Below are 26497 nucleotides of genomic sequence, written 5' to 3' on the forward strand. Positions count from 1 at the left end.
TCCACATCAGCAGGCATGCTGTGATGCCACAGAAGAATTAATGTATTATATATTGATAATATAAGTTTCCAGTGTTGCCGTTCGCCTACATCATCTTTCCATACAAGTCTAAATCATTGGCTCTGTGTGGTCGGGTTCTGTTGTAATGTTAGTCTCTTTGTTTTGTTTTTAGGAGAAATCCTGCTGGTATTTGTCGGATCAGAGAGATTGAAAAGGTGGCAGAATGCTACATATAATAATAATTATTACTATTTGCACATTAGATCCTCTGTTTCAGACACAGTTGAGGACTTTTCATTTTAAAACACATTTTTCACATTTCCTACTGTAATATTTAATTTTATATACACAGTTTTTGACTTCTCTCCTTTTGTTTTTCTTGCTTAGGCCTACTATGCTTATTGTTATGCATTAAAATACCATAGCAAATTCCTGGCATTAAAATTAAAAAACACAAAGTAACTTTTTACAATATGTTTGACATCTAAGATAATTTTAATTTAATTATTTTAAAGCTTTAAAACTTTATTGTTTACAGTGTATATATTTAATGTATTCTAGATTTCTATTATATTTTATTTTATTATATTTGCTTACTTCTAACTTCTACAGGGGATCAACAAATGAACCTCTTATCTTATCTTTCGTATATATGTATATACATATATACGTGTGTGTGTGTGTCTATATTGTTTAGCTTGTTGTGCTGTGTATTTATTTATTTATACTTAATTCTGTGTATTTACATTAAGAACAACGTAAAACCTGAGTCAAATTCCTTGTATATGTACACACACCAGGCCAATAAAAATAATTTTGGGGATCTATTATTTCTCTCATGTTGCACTGAAAACTCATAAATGAAAGTTTAGACTTAGAGGCCTCTTTCATTAATAAATACATCACCAAAAACATACTGCTATTTTGGCAGTCACCCTCACATGACCCACCGTGGTACTCTGTCTATGAGATGCTGACAGTATATTGTCTGACTCCAGGGGGCGGTAGTGCGCCGCTATGTTGGATGAGAACCGCTTCAGCCTCAAGAAGAAGACGAACTGCATTTGATGACAGTCAACATGGCGTTCAGTTTTGGCGGCGCGGCGAGTAACGCAGCAGCAAGTAAGGACATTTTAATTCAATTTGGGAGTGTTTATTAACAAAATAACGTTATTTTGGCGTGTATATGACATTAGTACAGACTTATAAAGGGTCAACTGATCACACCAAGCGTCTGTACCGTCAGCAGGCACGGTGGGGATCATCTACCGGCTAACAGCTAACTTCATGTGAAAATGCTTCCATGTGAGCTTGCTGTTTATCCAAATATGTTTGTGGTTACAACTCGTTTTGATGCTCAAGTATTTCCTAGATCATTATCGCACTCACTGCCTCAACCTTGGCTGTTTTTTTGGGGGGGGCTAATGAATAACGTTACTCTTATCAATTACTCTTTATCTTCCGCCATTGTAGCTTTATAACGTTACTGTAACGACACCCAACACTCATGGCACTCTCTATGTTCTTGTGAAGACACGTCCGGGTTTTCATTCGGTTCATTTGGTCCCAAAACCACTGCATCCACAGCATTTGGCTTTGGCCCCGCAGCCACTACCACCACCGCCTCATCCGGATTCGGCAGTAAGTCCAGAGTGCTGATCCCCCCCCCCCCCCACACACACACACCTCTCTCCTCCTCCTCCTCCTCCTCCTCCTCCTCTCCCACCACTGTAGGGGACACCTCCTCCCCTCCTGACCCGCAGCAATCACAGCTGCTCGGCTGTGTTTGTTGGTCAGAGTCCCTGGAGAGATGCACCACTGGTACCTCTGGTTAGCCCCGTTTGGACCTGTGCAGTCCACCTGTGTGGGAGCAGCATGTTTTGGTTTCAGGCAGTGGTGTAGTGGTACCTGGAGAAGTGGGGGAAACTCTTAATTTAGGTCCTAAATTGTGTTCAGCTTAAAGATAAACGCCCTGTGATATAAACAGTGTTTAAGTAAGACGACTCTTGCATATTTAACTCTCCCAAAAACTGGCCAGTGGTATTTACGTGTTGTCACCTATCTTCTGCTGCTTGACTTCAGGCAGTAAGGACCATAATGAAATCAATACTCGCCCACAGACTAAAGGGTGAGACTACTACATACAGTAATTTTGAGTGAAGTAGAATTGGGTCAACTATGTCATACCTTCGCCATCCTATAGGAAAATCATCTAGCAGAACGCTACTGAATGATAAGCATTAGAGAAGTGGGTATACCCAGTACCCACTGAACTACACCTGCTGCATATACTCTGCACTGCACCACTGGTTTCACATTAGAGGAGGGTTAAGTCGTGGTTCATCTCCTCTAAAGAGCATCAGACAGCTGCTTCCCTGAGCTTTTCTATTGGAAGCATCCAGGAATGTCTTCCACACACTGGAAGAAACACTTACAAACGGGACTGAACTCTTGTGTCTAAGTGTCTTTTTTTTCTCCCCATGAGGTTTCCCCAGTTAGGCACCGCAGCAATAACCGGTTGGAGTTAGGGATAAGTTTAGGCAAAGGTTGGAATAAACAGAAATACAAACTGATAGGAAAACAAGACAGTGAAATACTTTACTAATACAGGATTTAAAGCAGTAATTATGTAGGGCTAGTAATGTTTTTACAGTTATTTTGCATCATTAGGAATGCTTTTGTTAGTCTCACATAATTTACTGCATTGGTGTAGCAATAGAATAAATGATTAATCACCTTTTGAAAAGTACGTTAAGGTGGGCATGACTGCAAAGCTTAATCAATAATACATTTTGTACTATGATAAATGCATATTAGCAAATGTGTGGCAAATGTTAGCTTTCATTCTGCTGTGGTTTGTGCTTTGTCTGTGCAACCTTGAGTAGATCCACTTGTTGGCTTTGTGGGCTCCACAAGGTGTTAATTAAAAATAAAAAAATGAGTGAATATATTTTTAGAAAGATTAGTTACCATAGGTTTTTTAAACTGTATGTAAACTGTATCCATGTTTGAAAGTAGTGTTTTGGTGACTCTCTAAGAAAAAAGTCATGCATATCATTTGTGTTGACTGTTTTTATCCTTGTTGTTTGATACGAATCTAATTGTGTGCCAGTTTAACTGAGCACAAAACACCTATTTTGTGTCTGCTTTTTCTTTTGTAGCTCTTACAGCTCCTGGCTTCGGGGCAGCCACTACCACTGCTGCTGCACCAGCCACAGGATTCAGTTTTGGCTCCACCAACACTGGTAAGATACACATGTTACATACAAAGCGTGTACATTTGTATTGGTTTTTTAAGTCATGTCTCTTTTAAGGTACTTGCAAACTGTCCATACTAGACCTGACCTTTTGTCATTTAACTCCTCCATGTCGTTCTCTCTTTCTCGCTGCCTGCCTCTGCTGGCTGCAGGATTTGGGGGGCTGGGAGCTGGAAACACCACGGCTGGTGGGTTTAGTTTTGGGGGGTTTGGTTTAAATGCCAACCCAGCGGCAGTCAGCTTTAATGTGGGGTGCTTTGGTACAGCAACCACCACTGGCACTGTTTTCAATTTTGGTAATAGCCTGGCTAGCACAGGTAGATGACCTTTGTGATTGATAAATCAGTACAGTCTGTGTCTGTTAAACACATATTTTCATCCATTTTCACATCTATGTGGTGCAGTGATTTTTCATCTCACATTTTGCTTTGTCTCATGAAATGTAATGCATTGTTCCATTTGCATGAAGGGACATAAGGTTTAATCGTGCACTCATCTCATGTGATTTCTGTAGAAGCCCAGTACATTTTCACCTTCTTTGTAAGACAGAAGAAAAATGCTAGATGGAAATAAAATTCAGTTGTCCTTTAAGCACAGTCATGATTTATTCCCTTTCATTATTGTCAAATAGTCAACAATTTCATTTATTTTTATGTATCTAGCTCTGACCTCTTTGTGTGTCACCTTCTTTTTGTAATTTATCATGATTTGTTTTGTTTCTCAGGTACATTTGGTGGCTTTGGGACGACTACAACAACTGCTGCTGCGCCAGGGTCCACTTTTAGCTTTGCTGGTCCCGCAAATACCACAGGTCAGCAATGTGGCATAAAATAACTTTCCTTTCTCCTTGTCATGTTATGTATGTATGCTGGACATAAAATACACACGCACACAGCATTTTGATTTTAAAAGGAGGGCATCCAGCAGTTTTTCCCAAACTGAGGCGACAGCTGTTAAAGGAAGATTTAATCAGCTGTACTTCCATTATAAAAATGTGTCATGATACAAAGGTTGAAGATTAGAAGGATTGATTTGACATTACAATAATATCCATGTTTTCTAAATCTTACTCCTAAAACTATGCTGCGTACTCCTGCACACTCAGCTTTGTGTTGAAATGCCAATAAATAGCTGCCACAAGATGTCTCACTCACTCTACTCTGTACATAAGTCCTTCCCGTCACTCCTGCAGTGATTCCTCTGCAAAGCCGGCAGCATACTCCCCAAACGCCGTAGACTTAACTGGCATTCAGTAGTATTAATGTAGTTGATATTTTCTCACTGTGTTTGCACATTCTTCTGTTTTAGGAAGCCTGTTTGGTAACACACAGAACAAAGGGTTTGGGTTTTCCTCCGGGCTTGGCACTGGGACTGCTGCTGGGACAGGAGGATTTGGAACTGGATTAGGAACAACTGGCCTGGGTGGGTTTGGAGGCTTTAATATCCAGCCAACTCAGCAGCAGCAAGGTGAGAGCCCATATTTCCTCCAAAAATATGTGAAGATTATAACCCAAACTAGGCAGCCATTGCAGAACATTAAAGATGATGTCCATTATTTGTTTTTAAATTAGTGAATTACTAATTTGGCCATCACACAAAAACACACAAATGAGCACATTAACCATGGCTTGAGAAACATTGATCAGCCTGTCCTGGACAATAGTGCCAGTAATATGTGTATGAAACACATACAATGACTTTACTCATTATAAAATAACAATCAATGAAATCATTAGTTTATCCCCCATGAACATAGATGTTTCAGTAAAGAGTAGAACCTGAATCTGACCTGTCATTTTACCTTTCCTTCCCCCTACCAGGTTTGTTTGGCCAGCAGCAACCGGGTCAGCCTCAGCCCACCCAGCTTTACCAGCAGGTCACCGCTCTGTCAGCACCCACCTTGTTAGGAGATGAGCGCGACTCCATCTTAGCCAAATGGAACCAACTGCAGGCATATTGGGGCACTGGGAAGGGCTACTACAGCAACAACAACCCGGCAGTGGACTTTACCCAGGAGAACCCATTCTGCAGGTTCAAGGTAATGGCGGATAATTCAGCAGACCGGTTGTTAGGTTTATTTGAGTTTGAATATCAGATGGTAGTCCTATCTGTCTTTTGTTTGCTAGGCGGTGGGCTACAGCTGCGTCCCAGTCAGTAAGGATGAGGATGGGTTAGTTGTCTTGATTCTCCATAAAAAGGAAGCTGATGTGCGAGTGCAGCAGCAGCAGCTGGTGGAGTCCCTCCACAAGGTCCTGGGAAGCAACCAGACACTCACTGTCAATGTAGATGGTGTCAAAGCCCTCCCAAGTGACCAGTAAGTCTCTAAAACATGATGTCATACAGTACTACTACACGCATTAATAATAATGGCTTTCAAAAGAGTCTTATTCATATGTCTTCTGTCTCTCAGGACAGAGGTGATCATTTACGTGGTGGAGCGTTCTCCTAATGGCACCTCCAAGCGGATCCCCGCCACCACACTCTTCAGTTATCTGGAGCAGGCCAACATCAAGATGCAGCTCACACAGATTGGAGTGGCCATGTCCGTCACACGCACAGAGCTGTCTCCAGCACAGCTCAAACAGCTGCTGCAAAATGCACCTGCAGGTAAATGTGTCCATGCATGTTTGTGTCATCCTCTCGCTGAATTCAACAAACTATTTGTTTCCTTTTCTTCTTTTTGTCTTGATTTGTAATCTGTGATGTTGTCTCTTCTCACCAGGAGTGGACCCCATCATTTGGGAACAGGCTAAGGTGGATAACCCTGACCCAGAGAAGTAAGTAGAGACTAAAGACTTTTCATAAAGGGTGGTATACGAATAATGTGGGGAGGGGGAGAACAGTTTCGAAAAACTGGAAGGTCCTCAAAACCCTCTAGTTGCTGCATTTTGATTTTTTCCTGACTTTGAAGAATTTCACCTCACTGGGTAACACTAATTCTGGTATATTTAAACTTTATTTTTAAAAGCAAATATGAATAATTGTCATGCTTCATTGTGATTTTTATGCACCATTTCTTTTTATTTAAATCGCCTCTTAAAAGCAGTGCGCACATGCTTGCCCCACTAGACCATATCTAGTCTTAAAGTTAAGTGTTACACTGTTTATTTCTTCAGCAGATTTTGACCACATGATTCTAAGCAAAAGAATATCAATGGCTATGTTTGTTGTTTACAAAAAGTCAATAAAAACTACAGCTTAAGATCCTGTCATTTACATGTGACATGTTGTTTGTTATTAAAGTTGTTGTTTTTTTTTTCAGATTAATCCCAGTACCCATGGTGGGTTTTAGGGAGCTGCTTCGCAGGCTGCAGATCCAGGAACAGATGACCAAACAGCACCAGACTAGAGTGGATGTAAGTCTGTTCCTGCTAGTCTTAAATGTAAAAATGACTCACTGGGCATGGGCACAGCACCTTCGGATTGATTATCAACAACAATAACAAAGGCATTTTAAAGGCAATTTTGTGGTGTCAAGGACAGACTACACAGATGTCTCTAATTCATGCTAGTCTAATTGCTATTACGAATAAAGCTGCAGGTCGCAGTGTCAAAATCATTTTGGTTTATATAGCTTATATAGTTGAAAAGAAAAAGTCGTCTTCACATTGCTTGGATTGTATTTGAGGATATTGACACCAGATACATCACAGCAGATGTCAGTGCCTCATTTCAGTGCCAGAGCGGTCTATTGAAATAGTAGCTCTGGAGCGGACATTGCAGAGAACAGAGGCATCACTACATGTGCCATTGCTAGTTAACATGGTAACACACACTCTACATGGCTCTGGCAGCAGGTAGCCTACAGCTAGCTAGTAGCTAGCGGAAACATGGTAATAATGCAGAGCTAAATGGTCCAACTTTGAATCGTGTGTTCACAAACAGCAACCAACAAATCCTGCTCATTCTGCCTTCAAAGACTAACTCATTAAATCCAATGAATCTCTTTATTTATTATCTTTGAATATAAAAAAAGAAAAGAAGGCATTTGGTACAGCCCTAATCTTGATCTATCTTAGTATGTTTATGAGTAGAATATCCAAAAATCCCCAAACATACACAATATCTAAGGTAAGGCAACAGGCCAGGGATGGTTTACAATGACTTTGGGTTTAAAATAAATATTTTGAATCATCAGAGAAATGCTAAACATGTTAACAACTCTATTCACTGACTTACACACACATGTGGACTTGCAGATTATCTCCAACGACATCAGTGAACTGCAGAAGAACCAGGCGACCACAGTGGCCAAAATCGCCCAATACAAGAGGAAGCTGATGGATCTGTCTCACAGGGTGCTGCAGGTATCCGCCTCACCTTTCTAACTTTGTTCAGTAAAAGAAAAATGGTTGTTGGAGTTTATAGCTCTCCTTTTCCAAGAACAATGAAATTACTTGTGATAAATACCATCTGTAAATTTCATGAGAGTTTGGATGAGCGTCCTGGCACTGTCTGTCTTTAATCTTCTCATATTTATCACCCTTCCTCCTCCGTCCCTATTTTCCTGGCAGGTGCTGATCAAACAGGAGATTCAGAGAAAAAGTGGTTACGCAATCCAAGTGGATGAGGAGCATCTGCGGGTGCAGCTGGACACCATTCAGTCTGAACTCAATGCCCCCACACAGTTCAAGGTAAGTTTGTCTAAACTGTAGCAGTTACAAGTGCTCACTTTTACTTTCATTGAGCATGTTTACTAGACTTGAAATGAGGGCAAAGTGGCTTCACTGCATGTTTGAAATTGTATATTACCACATTTATACTGTGCTACAGTATTTGTATGGTCATTTTATTTATTCTGGCTATTATAGTTGCAGGAATCTGTTCTTGTAACATTGAAATCCTTATTAAGTTTTCCCTTTTTCTTCTTTTTTTTTGTACTTCAACAAACCATACAAAACAAAGACTTTCTGTGACTACAGAATTAGAATAAATAAGCATACTTAAAATGGACCCATTAGCCTTAGAACACAGAGTAGTGTTGAGAAAATAATGAAAAAACAAATGATTTTAAGAAGGGATAAATGAAGTAAGGAGATGTAGTCATGAAAGAAAAACAAGACAGAGGGAACTAAACATCTAAGCACACTGGGTTGAGAGTTATAGGCAATATATTGAACTTACAAAATGTTTATTTTTTCGAGGATTTGGTGGTCCTGCCAGGCTTCATTGTATTTGTTATTAAGTCTTTCTTAAGTCTTAAATGGATATTTTACAGTGTTTGTGTTTTTTCTTCCAGGGTCGGTTGAACGAATTAATGTCCCAAATCCGGATGCAGAATCACTTTGGAGCTGTTAGATCAGAAGAGCGCTACAGTGTTGATGCAGACCTTCTCAGGGAAATAAAACAAGTGAGGCAGCACATTCACACAGTTCTTCTTTTTTTAATATCTGTACCTTGTAATTGAAGTTCAGACCCCCGAATGCACAGTTGTGGTTCTGTAGACCATAACTTGACCATTAACTGAAACACTTCCTCACCTCTCACTTTCAGCACTTGAAACAGCAGCAGGATGGTTTAAGTCATTTGATCAGCGTCATCAAAGACGACTTGGAAGACATCAAACTCATAGAGCACGGACTAAGTGACAGCGGACACATGAGAGGAGGCATCCTGAGCTGAGTCTATCCTACCAACACACACGCACACGCATGCATACACAGTTCACAGTCCTCCTGAAAAGTGGCATGCCTGTCACCCAGACGAGTCAACACGTCCTTTTTGACATGGTATCGGATTAATCTTGAAGCAGTCTTTCGTCTGTAGGGTTATTATCACAGGAGGTCGTAATAATATTTGCTCTCTTTATCACCATTTTGGTGAGTTGATCGGGACTTTGCCTCTCTATCTGTACCAACAAAGCAACGGCTGGTTAATCTGTGCTCTCTGGACTGATATGGAAAGCTTAATGGAAAGACTCAACATTGTCTAATAATAGCTGGCTTCCCTTATGATAAATCAGATTATGGATATGAGACTATAATTGTGACTGGCATGTAAACAAGGTGTAGGATTGAGTGTGTTGTAATTGAATACATTGTAAATACATCTTTGTATTTGTTTTTTATGCTGTTGTTACAATATTAATAAATTTCATTTAAACTGAAAAATAACTACATCAATTTCCTTGTGTGCATACTGTGAAGTTTAATTGAAATGTTTTGATATAATTTTTCTGTTTGGCTATTTCCTTCTGAACAGCACCACTATCTGTGTAGATGTTGTATCCTGTTATTATGTCATATACATATTAGTCATAAACAGGTGCATTGTTGTGGTACTAATATGGGACATCACATGTCCCCCTTGTTTACCTTCAGACGAGCCTTTTCCAACATCTCATCAAAGTAGGGCTTGAGTTGATAGGATTCATGTCCTGGATTCACATCCCCACAAGGATGAAAGACTGATTGGCAGCTGAACTGATTAAGCAGCTTTTGGACAGATTATATCCCCTCGTGCAGTCGAGTCACCCACATCCCAAAGGTCTGAATTACAGTTTTTCAGAGCACAGGTAGATGTACACTTACTTCCATCTGCGTGGGAGTAATAATTGATGCTACTTTTGTTACATAGACCATACCATAGGCAGATAATGTGATGCATGATTGTTGTACTCAAAACAAGTGAAGACGTGATGTAGAAAATATCAGCAGTAATGGCGCCAGTTTTGGATCAAAATATTTTCTAATGTAATGAAATATGCATTTAAAGGCATTCTACTGTGTCGCGAGTGCTTGAGAAGTAGAAATCACAGTAAGTTTGCTTTTGATACAGCTTTTTAATGATCACGTTTTTAATACACCTACATTTTGATGCAGGAGTTTGAGCTTACACGGACTGTTGGAATGCACTTTCCATCACTAATACTTTGTATTCAAGTAAATCAGAAGGTAAAACACTCTTGGTCTGCCACCAACTACACAAGTGATCCTTAAGCTATACACAAATCCTTAAAATACACCAACTTCTTCAATAAACCTAAATAAAAAAAGTTTAAAAAAAGAGAGCCGAAAGTCTTAAGAGGTAGAAACGATCTAGGTTGTATATGGATTGACAATAATGCACTCAATCAACCCACGCAGGTCAAATGGATGACAAACTACTAAACATTTGAATTCTGACAGCTGTGTATCCAGGTGTTTGTCCAAGACAGTTCTTGTTGTTCTCTAGGCAGCAGGTCAGCAGATCAGCAGGTACAGGTACAGCTACAGCTCCTGGTCCAGGCTCTCAGCTATGTGCCGAGAGGTCCACCAGCCGGAAAGCCTCCATGAACTCATTGATATCGATGCTCCCATCCTTGTTGAAGTCGATGCTCTGGGCCAGGTCTGCGATGGCCTTGTCGCTGATCTCTGTCTTAAGATGAGAGCTCAGGAGCTTCCAGGTCTGCCGAAACTCCTCGAAAGAGATCAAACCTAGAAGGAAACACGTAGCGTGAGGATTTAGTTGTACACTAAGTTTGTGGCATAGAAAATTGGAAGCATCACATTTATGGTTGTTGAGATATTTTGGTCTGGATGAAAATGGTTGACCAGCCGACTGAGGCTAAAAGGAGGAGAATGACATGGAGCTAGTGTCTGGGTTCCAGGCTGAGCTGCTTACTGACCTGAGTGATCCGTGTCTATGATACGGAAGATGGTTTCCAGGTTGGAGTGGTTTTTGTACATAGTCTCGAGGATACTGTTATCTGAGATCTAAAATGGAAGAGACAAATTGATCAAGATTTTGCAACTCTGCGTGTGTCAGAGATAGAGACCGAAACGTACAAACAAAACACACGCTGACACCACTTGTACAAAGCTGACCTCTAGTTTGGGCTCAGTGATGGACAACTCCCTTATCCACTGATGGTAGTCCACCATGCCATACCGGGTGCTGCTGACAAGCTGAGGGCGCAGCACCCTCCAGGGAAGACCCAGATTCAGTACTTTCTCTGTGACACTGGCCCAGTGACTTAGAGAGATCAACCCTAAGACACAGACAGAAAAATACAATGAAGATATTGTTAATGAATACTGATCTTGACCTTTTATTGTGCATAACTGAGTGTTAAAATTCCTTATTGCTGCTCAGTGTATAGCAGTATTTATTTTTTGCGAAGTACCTGTGTTGTTAGGATCGAACTCATGGAAGGCACTGATGAGATCTGACTTATGTACAAAGAGTTGTTCCTTCAGAGCTCGCAGAGCTGATCTCTCTGTCCACCCGATACTGACAACGAACAGGTAGAGAAAAACATTTTTTACATCTGTAAATCTTGGTGTAGTCTTGTTAATAGTGTTTTTTGTTATCTTAAAGGTCCAGTGTGTAGCAGGATCTATTGGCTGGGATGGAATATAATATTCATAGGTATGTTTTCATTAGTGTATAATCACCTGAAAATAAGAATAGTTGTCTTCTTGTTACCTTAGAATGAGACGGTTTTATCTACAGCGATATCGGGTCCTCTTCTTAAGAGGTCGCCATGTTGACCCACCATGTTTCTACAGTAGCCCAGAGCAGTCAAACCAAACACTGGCTCTAGATAGGGCCTTTTGCATTTTTCTCAAGTTTTGCATCCACAGTAGTTTCTCCTACATGCTTGAAACACAACGGTGAGGCGAGGTTGTAATCTGAACTGCTAGATGCCACTAAATCCTACACACTGGTCCTTGTGTGTATATTTATGTGTGTATGTACCTTTGTCTCAGGGTGAACTCTCTGCTCGTCCTGCTGGCCTGGTACTGAATGAAGTGAGGGACCAGATCAGGGCCCATTCTGATGTAGGCTCCTCTGTTGCTGCCCACCTCATAGTAGTTAGAGGCTGAAAATATAGTCAGCACCTGGATGCAACAGAAGACGGTTAGCACTTTCGCAAAGACTCACTGTATTTGACCCATTGATTACTCACTGGTGTCAGACTGAAATGCTTACACTAGAGGATCTGTCACAACAGCTGCTTCTGTTTAGTTGTTTTGTTGGAATGTGTGTGAACCAGCCCACGTTTCCACCAGTTACTAGTGGCACCATTGTAATCAAGGATGCGTCATCAACAGAGAGTGTTGCACAATGCGCAACAACTTGTAGAATACAACACTTTGGTTTGGTTTCCCAACGAAAACCTGCTACTTTTGGTCAAAACAATGCGAACGGTTCAAAATAGGTGCCCGAATCAGAATGGAGCCGGTTTCCTGTTGGTTGAAAAAGGCCTAAGTGTGATCTAGCCAATCCCAGTTACCAATTCCCTCTTTATCTTCCCTGCGTATATACCAGCCCCCTTTCTCATTTCACAGATTACCTAATGTACTATCAAGTCTTAAAGCCTTTCAGCCTTTGTTCCTGTTTCTTGCCTGCCGGTTCTCGGTTACTGTTTGCCAGACTCTGCATTTTGACTTTGGTCCTAGTGCACACATTTTCCATGGGTGAGCAGTGGATGTCTGTTGTGTGTGTTCATTTGCACAAACGTGAGTAAAACCCCCTCTCAGCTAATATTAGACAAGCATTGTTTATTATCTGATTTCATTATTAGTCCTGTTAACTGCCTGCACTCAACTCTCTAATTGGAGAGTCCTTAAAAGAGCTATCAGGCCAAGTAAACAATAGATTGCTTTCAGCTGCTTTACCTCTGAGTCCACATCTCTGTTTTCAGAAACACTTCAAGATCTACATTCTTACCGTCTTCAGCTTAGAGTTTCTTGATTACACCACTCAAAAGCAAAAAGTACTTGTAACCATAATTAGTATCGCACCTTTAACCTGTGCCTCATGTGTGTCTTTGTGCTCACCCTGCGGTTGTGGCAGAACTCGTAGCCTTCCTGTTTGCACTCATGGGAGCGGATGAGGAGCTGGAGGTTGTGTTTTCCCAGCACTTCCTCAGAGACATCTGGCCCCCAGTAGCAGCCTCCACCTCTCACCTCATTCGGACTGCAGCCGTTTTGAGGCATTGGGTCACTCCATAACATGTCCACTATCTGGTGGGCCAAACCGTTCTTAGTTTAATATGTTTGCTCTTAACAGCAAACGACTTTAAATACTGTTGAGATCCAAAATCCTTCCTGTTACTTACTTGTTTCCACTCATGCTCATCTGTTTCTGTTGTTTCTCCAGACTCCGGGTCTGAGTCAGAGTCAGACTTTGTCAGTTCTCCGTAGGACTGGTCAAAGCCAGCCTGCCGGCGCCTCCTTTTCAGTTCCTCCTCCACTGACCAGTTGAGTTGACTGCTCGTGGGCTGGTTGTGGAGCGAGCGGCGTGGCAGGTTGTGCTTGTAAGCCGGGGCTGAGCTGTGGTAAGTCAGAGAGCACACTCTACGCCGGCCTTCCACCAGTCCACCGGCCTCCCTGTTCCTGTTGTTCATCATCTGAGTCTTGCTGCCATTGACTGCATGATGGGTCGGCTTGGGAGGCCTGAGAACCGACACATACTGCACACATTCAAAAGTACACAAATTAAATATGCTTAATATCACGCTTACTGTATATCTTCGCTGACTGTAAAAATACTTTGTTGATGCTGAAGGCCTCTCTTACTTTGTGTCTGTCCACTCTGGCTATCGTGTTGAGGTCTGTCGTGTCAGAGATCCCACCGTGCACAATCAGCACCTTGTGATCAATCACTGTGGCCAGAGGCAGCCAGCTGAAGATCTTCTGGAGAAGCTTTAGGATCTTCTTGCCATGCATCTGCAGACCAAGTCAGGCTTACAGTTACTTACATACTGTACAGTTAGAGGAATTATTATTTTGAGTTCCTTATCTTGTTTAGCCATGCTAGCAGTGGTCAGTTAGTCAATCCACGACATTCATATTTCGCAGATGATGAATCCTACTGACTCTGGCAATGCCCTGACTTTTCCTCTCGCTGTTCCATCTGGTATAAACATTAATTTGTCCAAATACTTAACTAATGATATAACCACCAGCTTCAGCTGTATTTAGCATCGTAAACTAAAATGGTAAACATAATACCTGCTTAGCATCAGCATGTTAGCAATCTAACATTAGCACTTATCTCAAAGCATCTCTCTGCCTAAATACTGACTCTCAGAGCCGGTAGCATGGCTGTAGACTCTTACAGTCGTGTTCTTATTGTCAACAGGTTTTATGAAAAGGCCAAAACTTACAATGTCTTAGTCAGGCTTTGGCTAGATTGACAATAATTGTTATTAGGATCAGTTTATTATTGGTTCTCTTATTTTTGTGAGATTTGTTGACAAAATGAAAATAGAGAATATCCTTTAACCCACAATCATTTGTTCCAGTTATTTAATGCTGGGACTCAGACTCACACTGGGAGTCAGACATGGTGTATCAAATTGCTGCTGGCAGACAATCTGTTTATGTGAAAAACTGTTTTTGTTTTAGGCCTCAAGGGGTGGCCACAGTCACCCACATCACAGGAACGAGAAAAGTTACAATCTGAAGGTTATTTTTTTACACATGCAGGCCTGAACGAAGTGAAAAGTGCATAGTTTATATTTGGCTTGAATTTTTCCATTTTATATTTCTAATTCACCACATTTAGGAGGGAAATATTATACTTTTTACCCCATTATATTTATTTGACAGCTGTAGTTACGAGTAAGTTTGCAGATTATAATTTTAGATACAAAACATATAATGAGCTTTTAAAATATGAAGACATGCTAGGGTTAACCAACCCAGCAACACTTACGGGAGCCATTTTTACCTTGTTTTGCTAATTTTTCTTAGGTTAAAGGATCTCAGTTTGGCTGAGAATCAATATATTATTGAGGTTAAAGCAAAATACACAAGACTTACCCTATATTTTCCCAAAACTTCTTTAGTGAAACCATATCTGGAGAAAAAACACACAATACAATAAACAACCGTATTAGTATACACATCAGCTGTAGGTTAAATATAATCAGAACACTAATTGCATAAAGACATAATATAAGCAGACTAAATTTATAAAAACATTAACACTAAGAAAACAGGCAGAAACTGTTAAATCTGACCTGAGGTTAACAATGTGGTCTTCATGGTTCCCTCTGTTCAGATGGACGTCATTCGGATAAACCAAGAGGAACCCGAACAGGATGAGCAGGATCTCTAAGGAGTTTTTCCCACGATCCACAAAGTCTCCATTGAAGACATACGGTTTCTCAGAGGATGGCAAACCATTCTGGACGGGTTAAATTAAAGATGTTAATTTAAATGAACATCCCTGTCTGACAATACGATGATTTGCAGGTTGTGAATACCTTGTAGAAAATCAACAGCAGATCTTCAAGATGCCCATGTAAATCTCCTGTGAAAGAAAGAATGATGCATTAATATTCATGACAGTGGGACTAAAAAAGAGGGGAGTAAAAAGAACCAGAACTCAGTACCACAGATGGTAATCTCCTTGGTATGGCAGGCAGAAACTTGATTGATATTTGGAAGAATTCTGAGGAGTCTCCAAGTCTCTCCAAGAAGCTGCAGAACATATCGAGCATGGAGCTGCTACTGGGGAAAAAAACAGGTATGATTAAACTGAGTGCTGAAGGCAACCATTAGATACTTGTGTCTTCATGTCTGCTTTGAGTACCTGCCATGAGTGTGCTTTATGCGCCTGTATACCTACTTGTTTGTGCTTGAAGGCCTCCACCAGCTTCGACACCCCACAGAAGGTCATGGGGAAGGTCAGATGGGGGCCGGTGTAGCTGTCGGGTACCTCAATGTCCTTGTAGCAAAAATATCTCTCCCATTCTGTGTCACGACAGATTTCATTCTCACGAAAGATGTGAGATATTAGGTTTCCTACATTAAAGGCAGAGAGGGGAAGAGCAGGAAGAAGATTAGTGCGGTAAAAGAAAGCCACATTACGGGTGAGCTCAGATTAGCTCACTGTCAGTAATCTAATGAAACCTACAAGTTAGTGAATTAAACAGTCAGTCTTACTCTCACTGCTGGCTGGGGTGAAGTGGTCCATCAGGAAGCCAAAGAAATTGTAGAGCTGCAGGAAGGAGAAAGAATTTGAAAGTTAAAGGTCATTTGCAAAAGATTAATGAACAAGCTCGCAGCTCTGTGAGAGTTCTTTGAGCTAAATGCTAATGCAAGCATGCTAAAATATGCTCACAATGATGATGTTTACCATATTCATCTCATTTTAGTGTTAGCATGCTAACATTTGCTAATTGGCACAGAAAGTACAGCTGAGGCTGATGGGTCATTAGTTTTGCAGGTATTTGGTCAGAATCCAAAGTATTGGACAAACTGAAATTCTGACCTGATGAAGCACTTTATTGGAGTTAAGTTAAGGGATCATCAAAGTTATTGCAATTCATCCTCTGGGCACCATGAATGTCTGTATCAAATTTCATGGCAACCCGTCTTGTAGTGATTGAGATTTTTCAATAAAATCCAAAAATGTGAACCACATGTTGCAAGAGGAAAAGTCTAGGGATCACCAAGATTAAAAAGATTTATCCCATAGACCATGAATATCTTCAAATTTTTCAATTTCAATCTATCCAAGCTTTTTCATTCTGAACCACAAATGAGGAAAAGTCAAGGAGATTCAACTCTATTTTATTTATATAGCGCCAAATCATAACAGAAGTTATCTGCTGTACATAAAGCAAGTCTAGACTGTACTCCCTGTAAAACAATTTACAGGGACGCAAAGGTTCCCACCGACCTGGCACATTTGAGATGAACTGATATTAATTATGTACAAACAACCTTTTTTTCTAAAGTGTTCAAAGCTGTGTGGCCTCACCTTGATCTGGTCTTGCTCTCCTGCATATTCAATAGACTGGAAGATGTTCCACGTGCACCTGCGTCTCATCTCCAGCCGGGCAACATACTGACGGTACCAGCGCTGGATCAACAGAGCTGCTCTGATTGCTGATGATTCGGGGAGAAAAAGGAAGCACTTGGTCGTAACGATGCTGAGGTAATCTCCCACTACCAGTAAGTTCATTCACGTCATTCATGTCAGATCTAGACTGAAAGACTCACCAGTGGCAGCTTCACAAAGTGCATAAAAAGAGTAGAGAGAGAGAGAAATCAAACACTGCTAACTGAGAGTTTTGAACACAAGATGTAAAGACGTGATAAATAAATAAAACACATATTTACCTGGAACCGAGAGACTCACTGAAAATGACAAACAGTAATGACGCTGATGTTAAATTACTGCAATAAAAATCAACATTTCTTTAAAAGCTTGACTATTAACTAGAAGGATTTTGATAAAGGCCCCACCTCTTTCACATTTCTTCAGCTGTAGTTTTGATTTTCCCATGCCACATCCCATGACCCTTAGCGGTTTTCACTGTCAAAGACAAAGATACTTTGATGTGAGAGTCTTGGATATTTGACCTGGTGTTTTGCAAACTGGAAATAATGCAATAATAGACCTCTTTATACAGTATAACACATTTTCCTTTTACTTAATCTATTTTACTACACACTTTTATATTAGAACAATTCCTAATATATATACATTTACAACATAAACAACATTAACAGCAACATAAACAAACCTTCATAATTTGGAGAAATCCTTCGTATTACTCATAATTACTGAACATAATTGCAAACATAGGGATAGAATAAGCACTTTTACATTTAATTGAATGTCTAAAGGGTCTATTAAGAGTAAATATTACCAAAACTATTGTACAACAGAGTAATCACACTGCAAAAAGAAAACAAAGGACTGGATTGGCCCAGAGGAACTCACCTGGCCACGTTACCTTTCTTTCATTACCTCCACTCACTCAACTTTCCAGCCACACTGTTACGGTTTGAGCAGAAATTAAGCATGTGTTATCTCTTGGATTGTTCCATTTCCCAGGCACAGCAGCACAAGTCCCGGTGGCTATATTGGTGAAATTGGATGTCCACTTCTCTGTAGCTACACACTCTCAGCCATCACAAACACACACTGGCTGCAGGCTTGTAAATATCAGAGCTGTGTGTCTTGGACAGACCACGTGATCACTTAAACACAACAAGATGAGAGTGGATTAGGATTAAACCTTACTACGGCTGGCATCTATGCTGAATAAACGGATGACGGCTCTGATAAAGGGCAGCAACTGTTATGAAACGCGGTGTGTGTAGGCTTCAGCTCAAGACCTGTGTCATCGTCTCCGTTTTCTCTACCTCAATTAACAGCTGTCTCTCCATTAACTGGTCTGGACACGTCTATTCTCAATGAACATGTACAGTGAAAAGTAATACAGATCTATCTATCTATCTATCTATCTATCTATAATATTCAGCTTTAAAACAATTCAACATCTGTTTCAGTAAAAACTAAACATTACAAGCTTTACAAGGTTGTACTCATTGCAGGACTACTGGCCTGTATTACATTGTTACAGTGGGTGTTCTGTCTGTCTGCACTTATCATATTTAAGCCTTGTTGTACAGACATTTATTTTGAAATGTATCTTTGTATTAATATTACCCACAGGGAAGTTCTGTTAATGTAGCTTCTCCATCTCGCTACATTAAATCCTGCTTCATTTTCAATAAGACCATATTAGATTAAACAGTGATGAAAAGTAAAAGTCTTGCACTGTAAAACTCCCCTCGTCTTTTGTGTGTTGAAATACATTTCAAGAATGTCCTCTGTGTTGTGTGCTGGTGGAACATCTGCATCTTTCATCTTCCACAGTCCTTCCTCTGTGTATAAAAGCTCTTTGTGATCCCGGCCAGGACCAGCTGTCGGTGGTGTTACTCCCAGCAGCACTACAACAAGGAAGTGGTGGGAGACGTCTGATGCTCAAGGACTTTGCTCATTCATGCGTGGTTATAGAAGGTTCAAAACAGCACTATCCCACAGTGGCCTCAGGTGTGTGTGTGTGTGTGTGTGTGTGTGTGTGTGTGTGTGTGTGTGTGTGTGTGTGTGTTTAAAGGATATGGCTGATAATATTATCTATTATTATTGGTGCCAACAAATCACATGAAAAGACCAAAACCAACTATTTGTTTATCCGTCTCACAAAACTTACTTTCCCACTGAAAATTAAAATCTTTAAAAACAGATAACTCACTGATATACGCTTTCATTTAAAATATATATATACACACACATGTTGGGAACTATTTTCAGCTGAAAAAGAAGTAAAATAACATAAACATGTAGATAGATGTGAAGGTAAAGGAAGGGAGTAAAAAAAGTTGAAAATGTATTTATTCTAAATCTCATGGAAATACACATGAAAATTCATTTTCTGTTACATTTTAGTTAATTATTATTATTATTATTAGTATTGTGATAAACACCATCATAATTAGATAATAAATAAGAAACAGAAATGAATATGCCTATGAAATTATTTTTCTTCTAGCAGCAGCTACTGTATACGTAGTTAACAACAGCCAGTGGTCATTTTAGCAACAAGTAAAGCAAACTGTCAATCAGCAAATTCCATAAATCTAATCATATTTATTAAACTATAGTGACTCATTTATTTATTTCAGAATGTATTTCATAGTCACATTTATGTTTTTATCTGTTAATTTATGTATTTAATACATTTCTTAAATTCCATATGTGACACTATGTGTTTTTGGACAACAACTGTGGTCTATGGTATGGAGGAATAAGCTATATCAGCTACAGAAGTACACAGACAATACTTATTCATTTACTTCTCGGTTTTGATTTGTTTGCCAATAAGATACATATGGAAATTCACCAGAGTTATCCTTCTGTATTTGCATGTTGTAACAATCATTATTTCACCAAAGAAAAGGAATTTAAAAATAAAACTTACCTGACCTAACCTAAAGACACGCTGCCCAGGTACATTTGTTTGTCATTTCTGAAAGTGCTCCAGCTGTGAGAAGTTGAGACCTGAGATTATTGAGATCTGCACAGTGTTGTTGAGACCTGTAGAGCAATTGAAAGCAATAAAAAATGATATCATGTAATTCTGTTTTGATGCCAAGCACACAAAGTGCTTTACAAATGATTTGACAATGGTGGAAGACGTATTCAGATCCTTTACTTCAGTAAAAGTAGCAATATCACCTGTCCTGTATTCAAAGTCCTACTGAAATATGGCAGAAGTACAAAAGCATTATCAGCATAATGTACTTAAAGTATCAAAGGTAAAGGTACTATATATATTATTATATTCTACATTATTAAATTGTTAATACTGATGTGTAAGCAGCATTTTACTGTAGCTCTACTGTAGCATGCACTTAAGTACACGCATGCACTAACAAAGGTAGTTTTTCTTTCTGCAGGTCTGCATCTCTCCAATTATTAACATGATCTTCAGTTCAGTGAGAGCATCGGTCTTGTATCAGCTTGTACCAAGAATTCCTGTGGCACTGTTGATAAATTATAGTTTGATATCTGCTGCAGGAGATTAACTGTGTATTTTTGGCTACATGGGAAATTTTTGATTGCAAGGGCATCTGATGACTTGAAGTTACCATTCTTCGCATGCCTCTGACCCTCGCTGGCTCACACAACTGTCAATGCTGCCAAGCTTACTTGTTCTGGGCTTTCAGATATTAACATCACCTGCAGTAGCCACTATTGCTTTGTGTTACATTTCTTCCCTCCAGATCCCGTCCTTGAATACCAACTGAAGGGTAATAATATTGTTATTAACTTTATCAGTGGAGATTTCTGCTTTTCATGTCAGGCCAAAAAAAAATGGGAGTTGTAATGGAAACTGTACCCAGTGGCGGAATGTAACTAAGTACATTTACTCTGTAGAGTATAGAACTTCGAAGTACTTTTCTGTAGTACTTCCATTTTATGCAGATTCATACTAATATTGCATCTCAGAGGCAAATATTGTTATTTTTACTCTCATGTCCAGTGAAAACCACATATCTCTGAATTTGGTTATATATATTTTTTATCATAAATTTAAGGATTAAGTTTTCCTTAATAATACAATTTTTCTTATTCTTAAACTAAATAAATGAACCCCTCCCCTGGATTAACTGGAAAATGCATTGTTTCATAGGACAGTGACGCTACAAAGATGTGATGATCTTATACAATATGATGCATTGCTGTAGATTAAACTACACTACAGTATATAAAGTTGTTAAAATTAGCTCCAATTTTACATCTACTGCAGTTAAATGCAACACACACATTAATGCGGCAGTAATATTAATCCAAAAATATTACATATAATTGTAAAACACTGACAGAGTACTTTTATTTTTGATACTTTAAAGGTCCTGTGTGTAACATTTAGGAGGCTCTATCGACAGAAGTGGAATATAATATTCATAGGTATGTTATCATTAGTATATAATCACCTGACTAAAGGAATACTTGTGTTTTTGTTACCTTATAATGAGATTTTTATATCTACAGACACTGCAGGTCACCTTCCATGGTGTCCGCCATGTTGATCCACAATGTTTCTGCAGTAGCTCAGAACAGAAGAACCAAATTCTGGCTCTGTATCAGGGCGTTTGTATTTTTCATGAGTTTCGTGGCCACCCTAGTTGTGTGATTGAGCGTGAAGCGATGGAGTTGCAATCTGTTATGCATATTTACCAGATAGATTTATCCCGAGGGAAATTCAAGCATCCAGTAGCGTACGAGACATACATTAAACACACATAGAATACAATTTTAAAATAAAATTAAAGTTAACTTATAACACAGTAGCTAAAGCAAACAGTAAGCAGTGCAGATGGGGTGCAAATGAAGTAGAGATTGTCCATTGTCTATTATCTATTGTCCTCCATGCCTTTACTAAGAGCTGTTGTACAGCCTGATGGCCATGCGGACGAAAGGGTTTTTCAGTCTGTTGGTGGAGCTGGATAGGTGGATTACCATCCTCTTTCTTCTGACCTCCCTCCCACCTCTCACTCCTGTCTCTCTTTCTTTCTCGGCTGGATCATCCTCCTTGTACTCGTTCACAGGGGACAAGACAACAATGTTAAGTATCTCAAGGCCAAGCTGGGGTACAGGAAGATAAAAACCCAAGTTCCCAGGAACTGACAAACAATACCTAGGGAAGCATCACTGTCTGGTCACTCCTATCTCTTTGTCCAACCAGACGCACAGAACCAACCGTCGTCCGCCACGAATCTGACTCAAAGGCAATTGATCTATAGATAGACCATCCAGCACCATGTCCTTTACGTTCATTGTCATTATGATGATTCTGGGCTCCTCAGTGACAATTGCATTTGTCTTGAAGCCATCCAAAGAAGAATCTGCAGCGTCTGCCAACTCTCCTGTTTCCCCTCACAGGTCAGTACCAATGTTCAGCTTTTTACAGTAGTTACCTCCAGAATATCCTAAGAATTATGAAACATCTTGTCAGGTCACAGAGGTTATTACACTACTCACAAAAAGTTAGGGATATTCGGCTTTCGGATGAAATTTCAGAATGTACATAAAATGCACTATAACCTTTCCAGGTGATCTTAATTTGACCTTCTACTTAAATGCCCTACTTTCATGATACAATATCACTGTAGCATCAACTTTTTACATTTTCCATAAATTTCACCCGAAAGTGGAATATCCCTAACTTTTTGTGAGTAGTGTATATTCAAAAACAGCCTCAGTGCTCTAGACATGGCTGCACGTTGTAATCTGTTGATGCATGCATGCTGAGGCCCCTCTCACATGGGTTAATGGACAATTCTGTGTATGATTCAGGGTCACAGTGGCCATTTGCTTTCCAAGAATGTTGTGCAGAGTTGTAACACACAGTTCTGCTTAAGCTTCAGCAGTCTAATCAATAACTTCTGTACTGTTATGTCTGTAAAGTGCTTCCATAGCTCATTGAGGGAGTTTAGAGAATGTGTGTTTTGCCACATCTGGCATGTATTCAGACACAGTAGCTACTAACTAATGCTCATTTTTGTCTTGATTTGAACACAGTAACTTATTTTTATGAAATGTTCAGGATTTCTTCAATTTATGCATGTTTCTGTTGTTTTTTAATATTACGCACTATATAAATAACTTGAGTGCTATGTGATGTCCAGGTGCCAGGGTGAGTCATTGCAGTCCATCAGGAAGAGTCTCCTCAGGGGTCTCAACTTGCAGGTTGAGCCACAGCTGCCTGCTGGTGGACTGGATGGTGTCAGAGAGCAATGGAGGAGCACCTTCAGCAACATTGCTGACAGAGCCAAGGATGCTGCAGGTAAGTGGAAACCAGAATTCCAGCCTGAGCTTGAATAGCGGCTTTTTCAATGTACAGGCAAAAATCAAACTCGGGAGTCTTCATAGTCTTCATAATCAATCAGCGATCAAGATAGGATCCCCATAAATTACAATAGATCAATATGGTTAGTCCTATTTCTTCCCTTGTTGTCCCACGTTCCAAAAAAACATGAAAGTTAAAAAACTTTATTCCTCAAGGGGCCCTGTTGGCCCCCGGACCCCAATTTAAAAACCACTGGTCTAACTCATTCTCCTTTTACTCTGCCCTTCCAGTTCCTGCGGTCTCTGGCTACTCTGCGTCACCTGATGATGGAAACAGTACAAGCCTGAAGTGCTGCTCCATGGCCTCCGAGATCTTCATGAAAGGTATGCAACAATGCGTGTGTATGTTTGTGCATATTAACACGCACTCACATATAAAGAAATATGATAATGCATGTTATATCCATTGTTGTGTTTGCCAGATCTGGGATGGGACAACTGGGTGATCCATCCTGCCAGCATTGCCATCGTTCAGTGTGCGCTCTGCAACCCTGAAGTGAACACCGCGCAGTGTCCATCATCCCACACCAACGTCGAGGAAGCCGACTCACAGGTATAAATTCTTAAGACATTTGAATAGTGAAATAAGTGTCTGCAAACCCTAATTGCCTTATATTATACATTTCTGATTTACATTTACATACATTTATAGTATTTTCCTCTCAAAGTGCAAAGACATCCAGCTGAGGTGACCTGGAAAATACCCATAGGTGTGTGATAGAGTCAGTGTTAGCACTCTGATGGACTGCTTTTGCCAGACTCATGGAATTATATTATAGAAATTCTCTATTATTCCATTATTAAAAATCTTGGAAAATCTTCTTAAGTATCAGAAGAACAGAATGACCTCTTTTATGATTAGAATCTAATGATTATGATTGATTGGGTGCTTTAAACCATGAACTAAAAATCATCAAATATAATCTTAATATCTTAATCAGTAAAATAACTACAGCTGTCAGATAAATGTACAAAGTATTTATCTCTGAATTGTGTACTAGTAAGTTTTCCACCACTGTGCCAGAGTTTTAGTATCTTGGAGCCACAAACTGCATGAAGGAGGTGAAACAGCTGCCAGTAGATCAGCCTGTTTTCTCCCCCCTGCCAACATTAATGTTCCCACTTTCCAAATACGAGACACTCCCCACAGGTTGTCAGCCAGAAATGATGTTTACTGTGGACACCGAAGACGGTATAACTGCGGCAGAATGATTGCACAAAACTATTCAGTTGTAAAGACGAGTATTTACTGTGGGCTCCTATTATCAGCTTTTACTAATTGTCAATTGTGAGTTCCTAGTTATTTTAAATTAACTTTGTTTGAGTACTAATGTACTCTCCTTTTACTCAAATAGTGTAAATTCACCTGTTGATAAATGTATGCAATCCTATCCACACCTTTTACTGAAAAGTTCCAGCATGCATCTTTTAAAATAAAGATTTATAGGCCACGTTTGTAACTTTGTTTTGACTTTTTTTCTAATTTCATTTACTGTGTTACCGTGCCTTTCTCCAGGCCCAGATGCCATGTTGTCAGCCCACCTCCCAGAAAATGGTGCCTGTCGTCTACCTGGATGAATTCAGCACCCTTGTCATTTCCTCTGTGCAGCTGACCCACAGCTGTGGCTGTGAACATGGCAACATCCAGCAGCCCAGCAAAGAGTAAAGTGAGATCAGTGAGCAACCTGGCGCACACACAAAAACATTATATACAGGCCTGTCGTCTCTTTTGTAGACTGTTTCTCTTCTCTTTTTCTAATTTCAGGTGTTATCTTAGATCCTTACAATGTGTGTTCAGCACTGAGCATGGGAACAAACGCAAAGTCTCTCTATAACTCAGCTGACACTCGTGATACATGCTGCCATTTCATCTTTAAATAAATCTCATGAGTACAGAGTGCTATTTAAAGCCCTCCAAAAATGTGAGACTGTCCAGAGCCAAATCCTCTCACAGGCCAGTTGTCTGATCTGTGAGACGACTGTCTCCTCTTAAGGGCAAGAAGTCAATTTAGTCCCAGTAAGCAAACTGAGGTCAAATAAAATGGGTTAGGGCTAACCCTAATGCTAGCCATTTTTAGGGTTAGACATTCTTTTGCAGGGAGAGTAACAGGAGAAGAATGTGTTCACCAGCTGAATTCTCTGCAAATAAAACTTAGTATCAGTGTCTCTTGGGTATGAACATCTGTGCTGTGCTTTTCCACCAACGTCCATTGGCCGCACTCCATTTTCCTGTTTCAACTGTTAGAAAAGATAAAAGGGACAGAGCTGCCTTGCAATCCCTTAAAAGCTCTCACTTTAATAGTGGACAATTAAAACTGTTTGATTTATTATATGAAAGGCAGGCTTTGTCATACAAGAAAATATTAAAAAGTGAAATTAATCATAATTCCAACAAGTACTTTGTTATATCACATTTTAGTTCTTTAGTGTGATGTGTAGTGTTACTTTGACCAGTAAAATGAATGCTCAAAGTCTGGTAGACAACATATAATCCAAATGAGTGTTTAAATTGTGATTTAAAACAACAAAAAAGGTCAGTTTATTGTTTATTGATTTTTACTTGTAGAGCATTTCAGTGTCTGTTCTATTATTTAGTCTGTTATGTTATATATGAATCCAAAACATTGAGTCAGATTTACATAATGTAATGCTTTTATATACATTTTTAACAGAAGAGTTCCAGTTTTGTTTGTTTTCTTATGTCTCTTTGACCATTTCTCATGATTGGTTACAGTTCTCAGTTTTTTGTTTTTTTTATTTCTTTAAGACCTATTTTATTTGTTGTTTTGACATGATCTCACTCACTTTACTATATTACCTCACTGTTCATCTTTTCAAGTGTTTTTTCACAAATGGACTACTACTTATCAGACCACTATATCACCTGAACTCAATACATTTAGATCAAATGCAAAATGTTTTATTGTGCTTTAAAATGTCCCTGATTTGTACCAATTTACTGATTTTTTGCTCACAATTATTGGAATAAAGATGATTCAAACCAAGAGTTTTTTGTTTGTTTGTATTTTGCTTTCACTTCTTTTTCCCGGCACGGTTTATTTTTGACTAAAGTTTATATGATTATTAAA

The 26497-nt window shown here is 39.6% G+C and overlaps 3 protein-coding genes and 1 long non-coding RNA gene across 10 annotated transcripts; 2 read left to right on the forward strand and 2 right to left on the reverse strand.

The window, feature by feature from the left end:
* The first annotated feature begins 1050 nt into the window (after nt 1–1050).
* nup54 (nucleoporin 54) lies at nt 1051–9370 on the forward strand. 6 transcript variants are annotated; one of them, XM_051412751.1, is made up of 15 exons: nt 1056–1122; nt 1534–1641; nt 3162–3245; nt 3410–3574; nt 3982–4068; nt 4566–4724; nt 5078–5295; nt 5384–5571; nt 5668–5864; nt 5980–6034; nt 6520–6613; nt 7457–7564; nt 7772–7891; nt 8497–8607; nt 8751–9370. In XM_051412751.1, exons 1-15 carry the CDS (start codon nt 1068–1070, stop codon nt 8877–8879), a joined length of 1878 nt encoding a protein of 625 aa, XP_051268711.1. In that variant the 5' UTR covers nt 1056–1067; the 3' UTR covers nt 8880–9370. The 6 variants fall into 6 exon arrangements, with proteins under 6 accessions (XP_051268715.1, XP_051268716.1, XP_051268711.1 ...); XM_051412752.1 differs by having other exon boundaries at nt 3410–3445; XM_051412754.1 differs by lacking the exon at nt 1056–1122 and adding an exon at nt 1281–1305 and having other exon boundaries at nt 3410–3445.
* A 648-nt stretch (nt 9371–10018) lies between these two features.
* Nucleotides 10019–17209, reverse strand: LOC127370577 (serine/threonine-protein phosphatase with EF-hands 2). The gene is made up of 16 exons (XM_051412750.1): nt 17201–17209; nt 16959–17086; nt 16139–16193; nt 15822–15997; nt 15586–15700; nt 15457–15503; nt 15211–15377; nt 15011–15047; nt 13763–13912; nt 13303–13656; nt 13022–13207; nt 11937–12079; nt 11362–11468; nt 11063–11226; nt 10864–10951; nt 10019–10672 (listed from the first exon to the last, which is right to left on the reverse strand). The coding sequence occupies exons 2-16, from the start codon at nt 17025–17027 to the stop codon at nt 10488–10490; spliced, it is 2043 nt and encodes a 680-aa protein (XP_051268710.1). The 5' UTR covers nt 17028–17086; nt 17201–17209; the 3' UTR covers nt 10019–10487.
* A 111-nt stretch (nt 17210–17320) lies between these two features.
* On the reverse strand, nt 17321–20087 carry LOC127370580 (uncharacterized). The gene is made up of 4 exons (XR_007886247.1): nt 19975–20087; nt 17928–18943; nt 17447–17516; nt 17321–17338 (listed from the first exon to the last, which is right to left on the reverse strand). It is a non-coding gene; the product is annotated as an uncharacterized LOC127370580 (long non-coding RNA).
* A 494-nt stretch (nt 20088–20581) lies between these two features.
* gsdf (gonadal somatic cell derived factor) lies at nt 20582–26398 on the forward strand. Of its 2 annotated transcripts, none has more exons than XM_051412554.1 (6): nt 20582–20806; nt 22109–22442; nt 23189–23346; nt 23640–23732; nt 23831–23961; nt 24925–26398. In XM_051412554.1, exons 2-6 carry the CDS (start codon nt 22321–22323, stop codon nt 25072–25074), a joined length of 654 nt encoding a protein of 217 aa, XP_051268514.1. In that variant the 5' UTR covers nt 20582–20806; nt 22109–22320; the 3' UTR covers nt 25075–26398. The 2 variants fall into 2 exon arrangements, with proteins under 2 accessions (XP_051268514.1, XP_051268515.1); XM_051412555.1 differs by having other exon boundaries at nt 22246–22442.
* Nucleotides 26399–26497: the final 99 nt, after the last annotated feature.

The sequence above is a fragment of the Dicentrarchus labrax genome, unplaced genomic scaffold (assembly GCF_905237075.1).
Source record: "Dicentrarchus labrax unplaced genomic scaffold, dlabrax2021, whole genome shotgun sequence".
In the NCBI taxonomy this organism is placed as follows: domain Eukaryota; kingdom Metazoa; phylum Chordata; class Actinopteri; family Moronidae; genus Dicentrarchus; species Dicentrarchus labrax.

What these genes read in the sequence shown, in the direction of transcription:
- nup54 (XM_051412751.1), top strand. Translation starts at nt 1,068, where the DNA reads ATGACAGTCAACATGGCGTTCAGTTTTGGCGGCGCGGCGAGTAACGCA. An exon ending in TGTCTCACAGGGTGCTGCAG is followed by an intron (nt 7,565 to 7,771) that starts GTATCCGCCTCA and finishes TTTTCCTGGCAG; the next exon opens with GTGCTGATCAAACAGGAGAT. An exon ending in TTCTCAGGGAAATAAAACAA is followed by an intron (nt 8,608 to 8,750) that starts GTGAGGCAGCAC and finishes TCTCACTTTCAG; the next exon opens with CACTTGAAACAGCAGCAGGA.
- LOC127370577 (XM_051412750.1), bottom strand. Translation starts at nt 17,027, where the DNA reads ATGAGACGCAGGTGCACGTGGAACATCTTCCAGTCTATTGAATATGCA. An exon ending in GTTCGATCCTAACAACACAG is followed by an intron (nt 11,227 to 11,361) that starts GTACTTCGCAAA and finishes TCTGTGTCTTAG; the next exon opens with GGTTGATCTCTCTAAGTCAC. An exon ending in CATAGACACGGATCACTCAG is followed by an intron (nt 10,673 to 10,863) that starts GTCAGTAAGCAG and finishes GTTTCCTTCTAG; the next exon opens with GTTTGATCTCTTTCGAGGAG.
- gsdf (XM_051412554.1), top strand. Translation starts at nt 22,321, where the DNA reads ATGTCCTTTACGTTCATTGTCATTATGATGATTCTGGGCTCCTCAGTG. An exon ending in TCTCCTGTTTCCCCTCACAG is followed by an intron (nt 22,443 to 23,188) that starts GTCAGTACCAAT and finishes TGTGATGTCCAG; the next exon opens with GTGCCAGGGTGAGTCATTGC. An exon ending in CTCCGAGATCTTCATGAAAG is followed by an intron (nt 23,733 to 23,830) that starts GTATGCAACAAT and finishes TGTGTTTGCCAG; the next exon opens with ATCTGGGATGGGACAACTGG.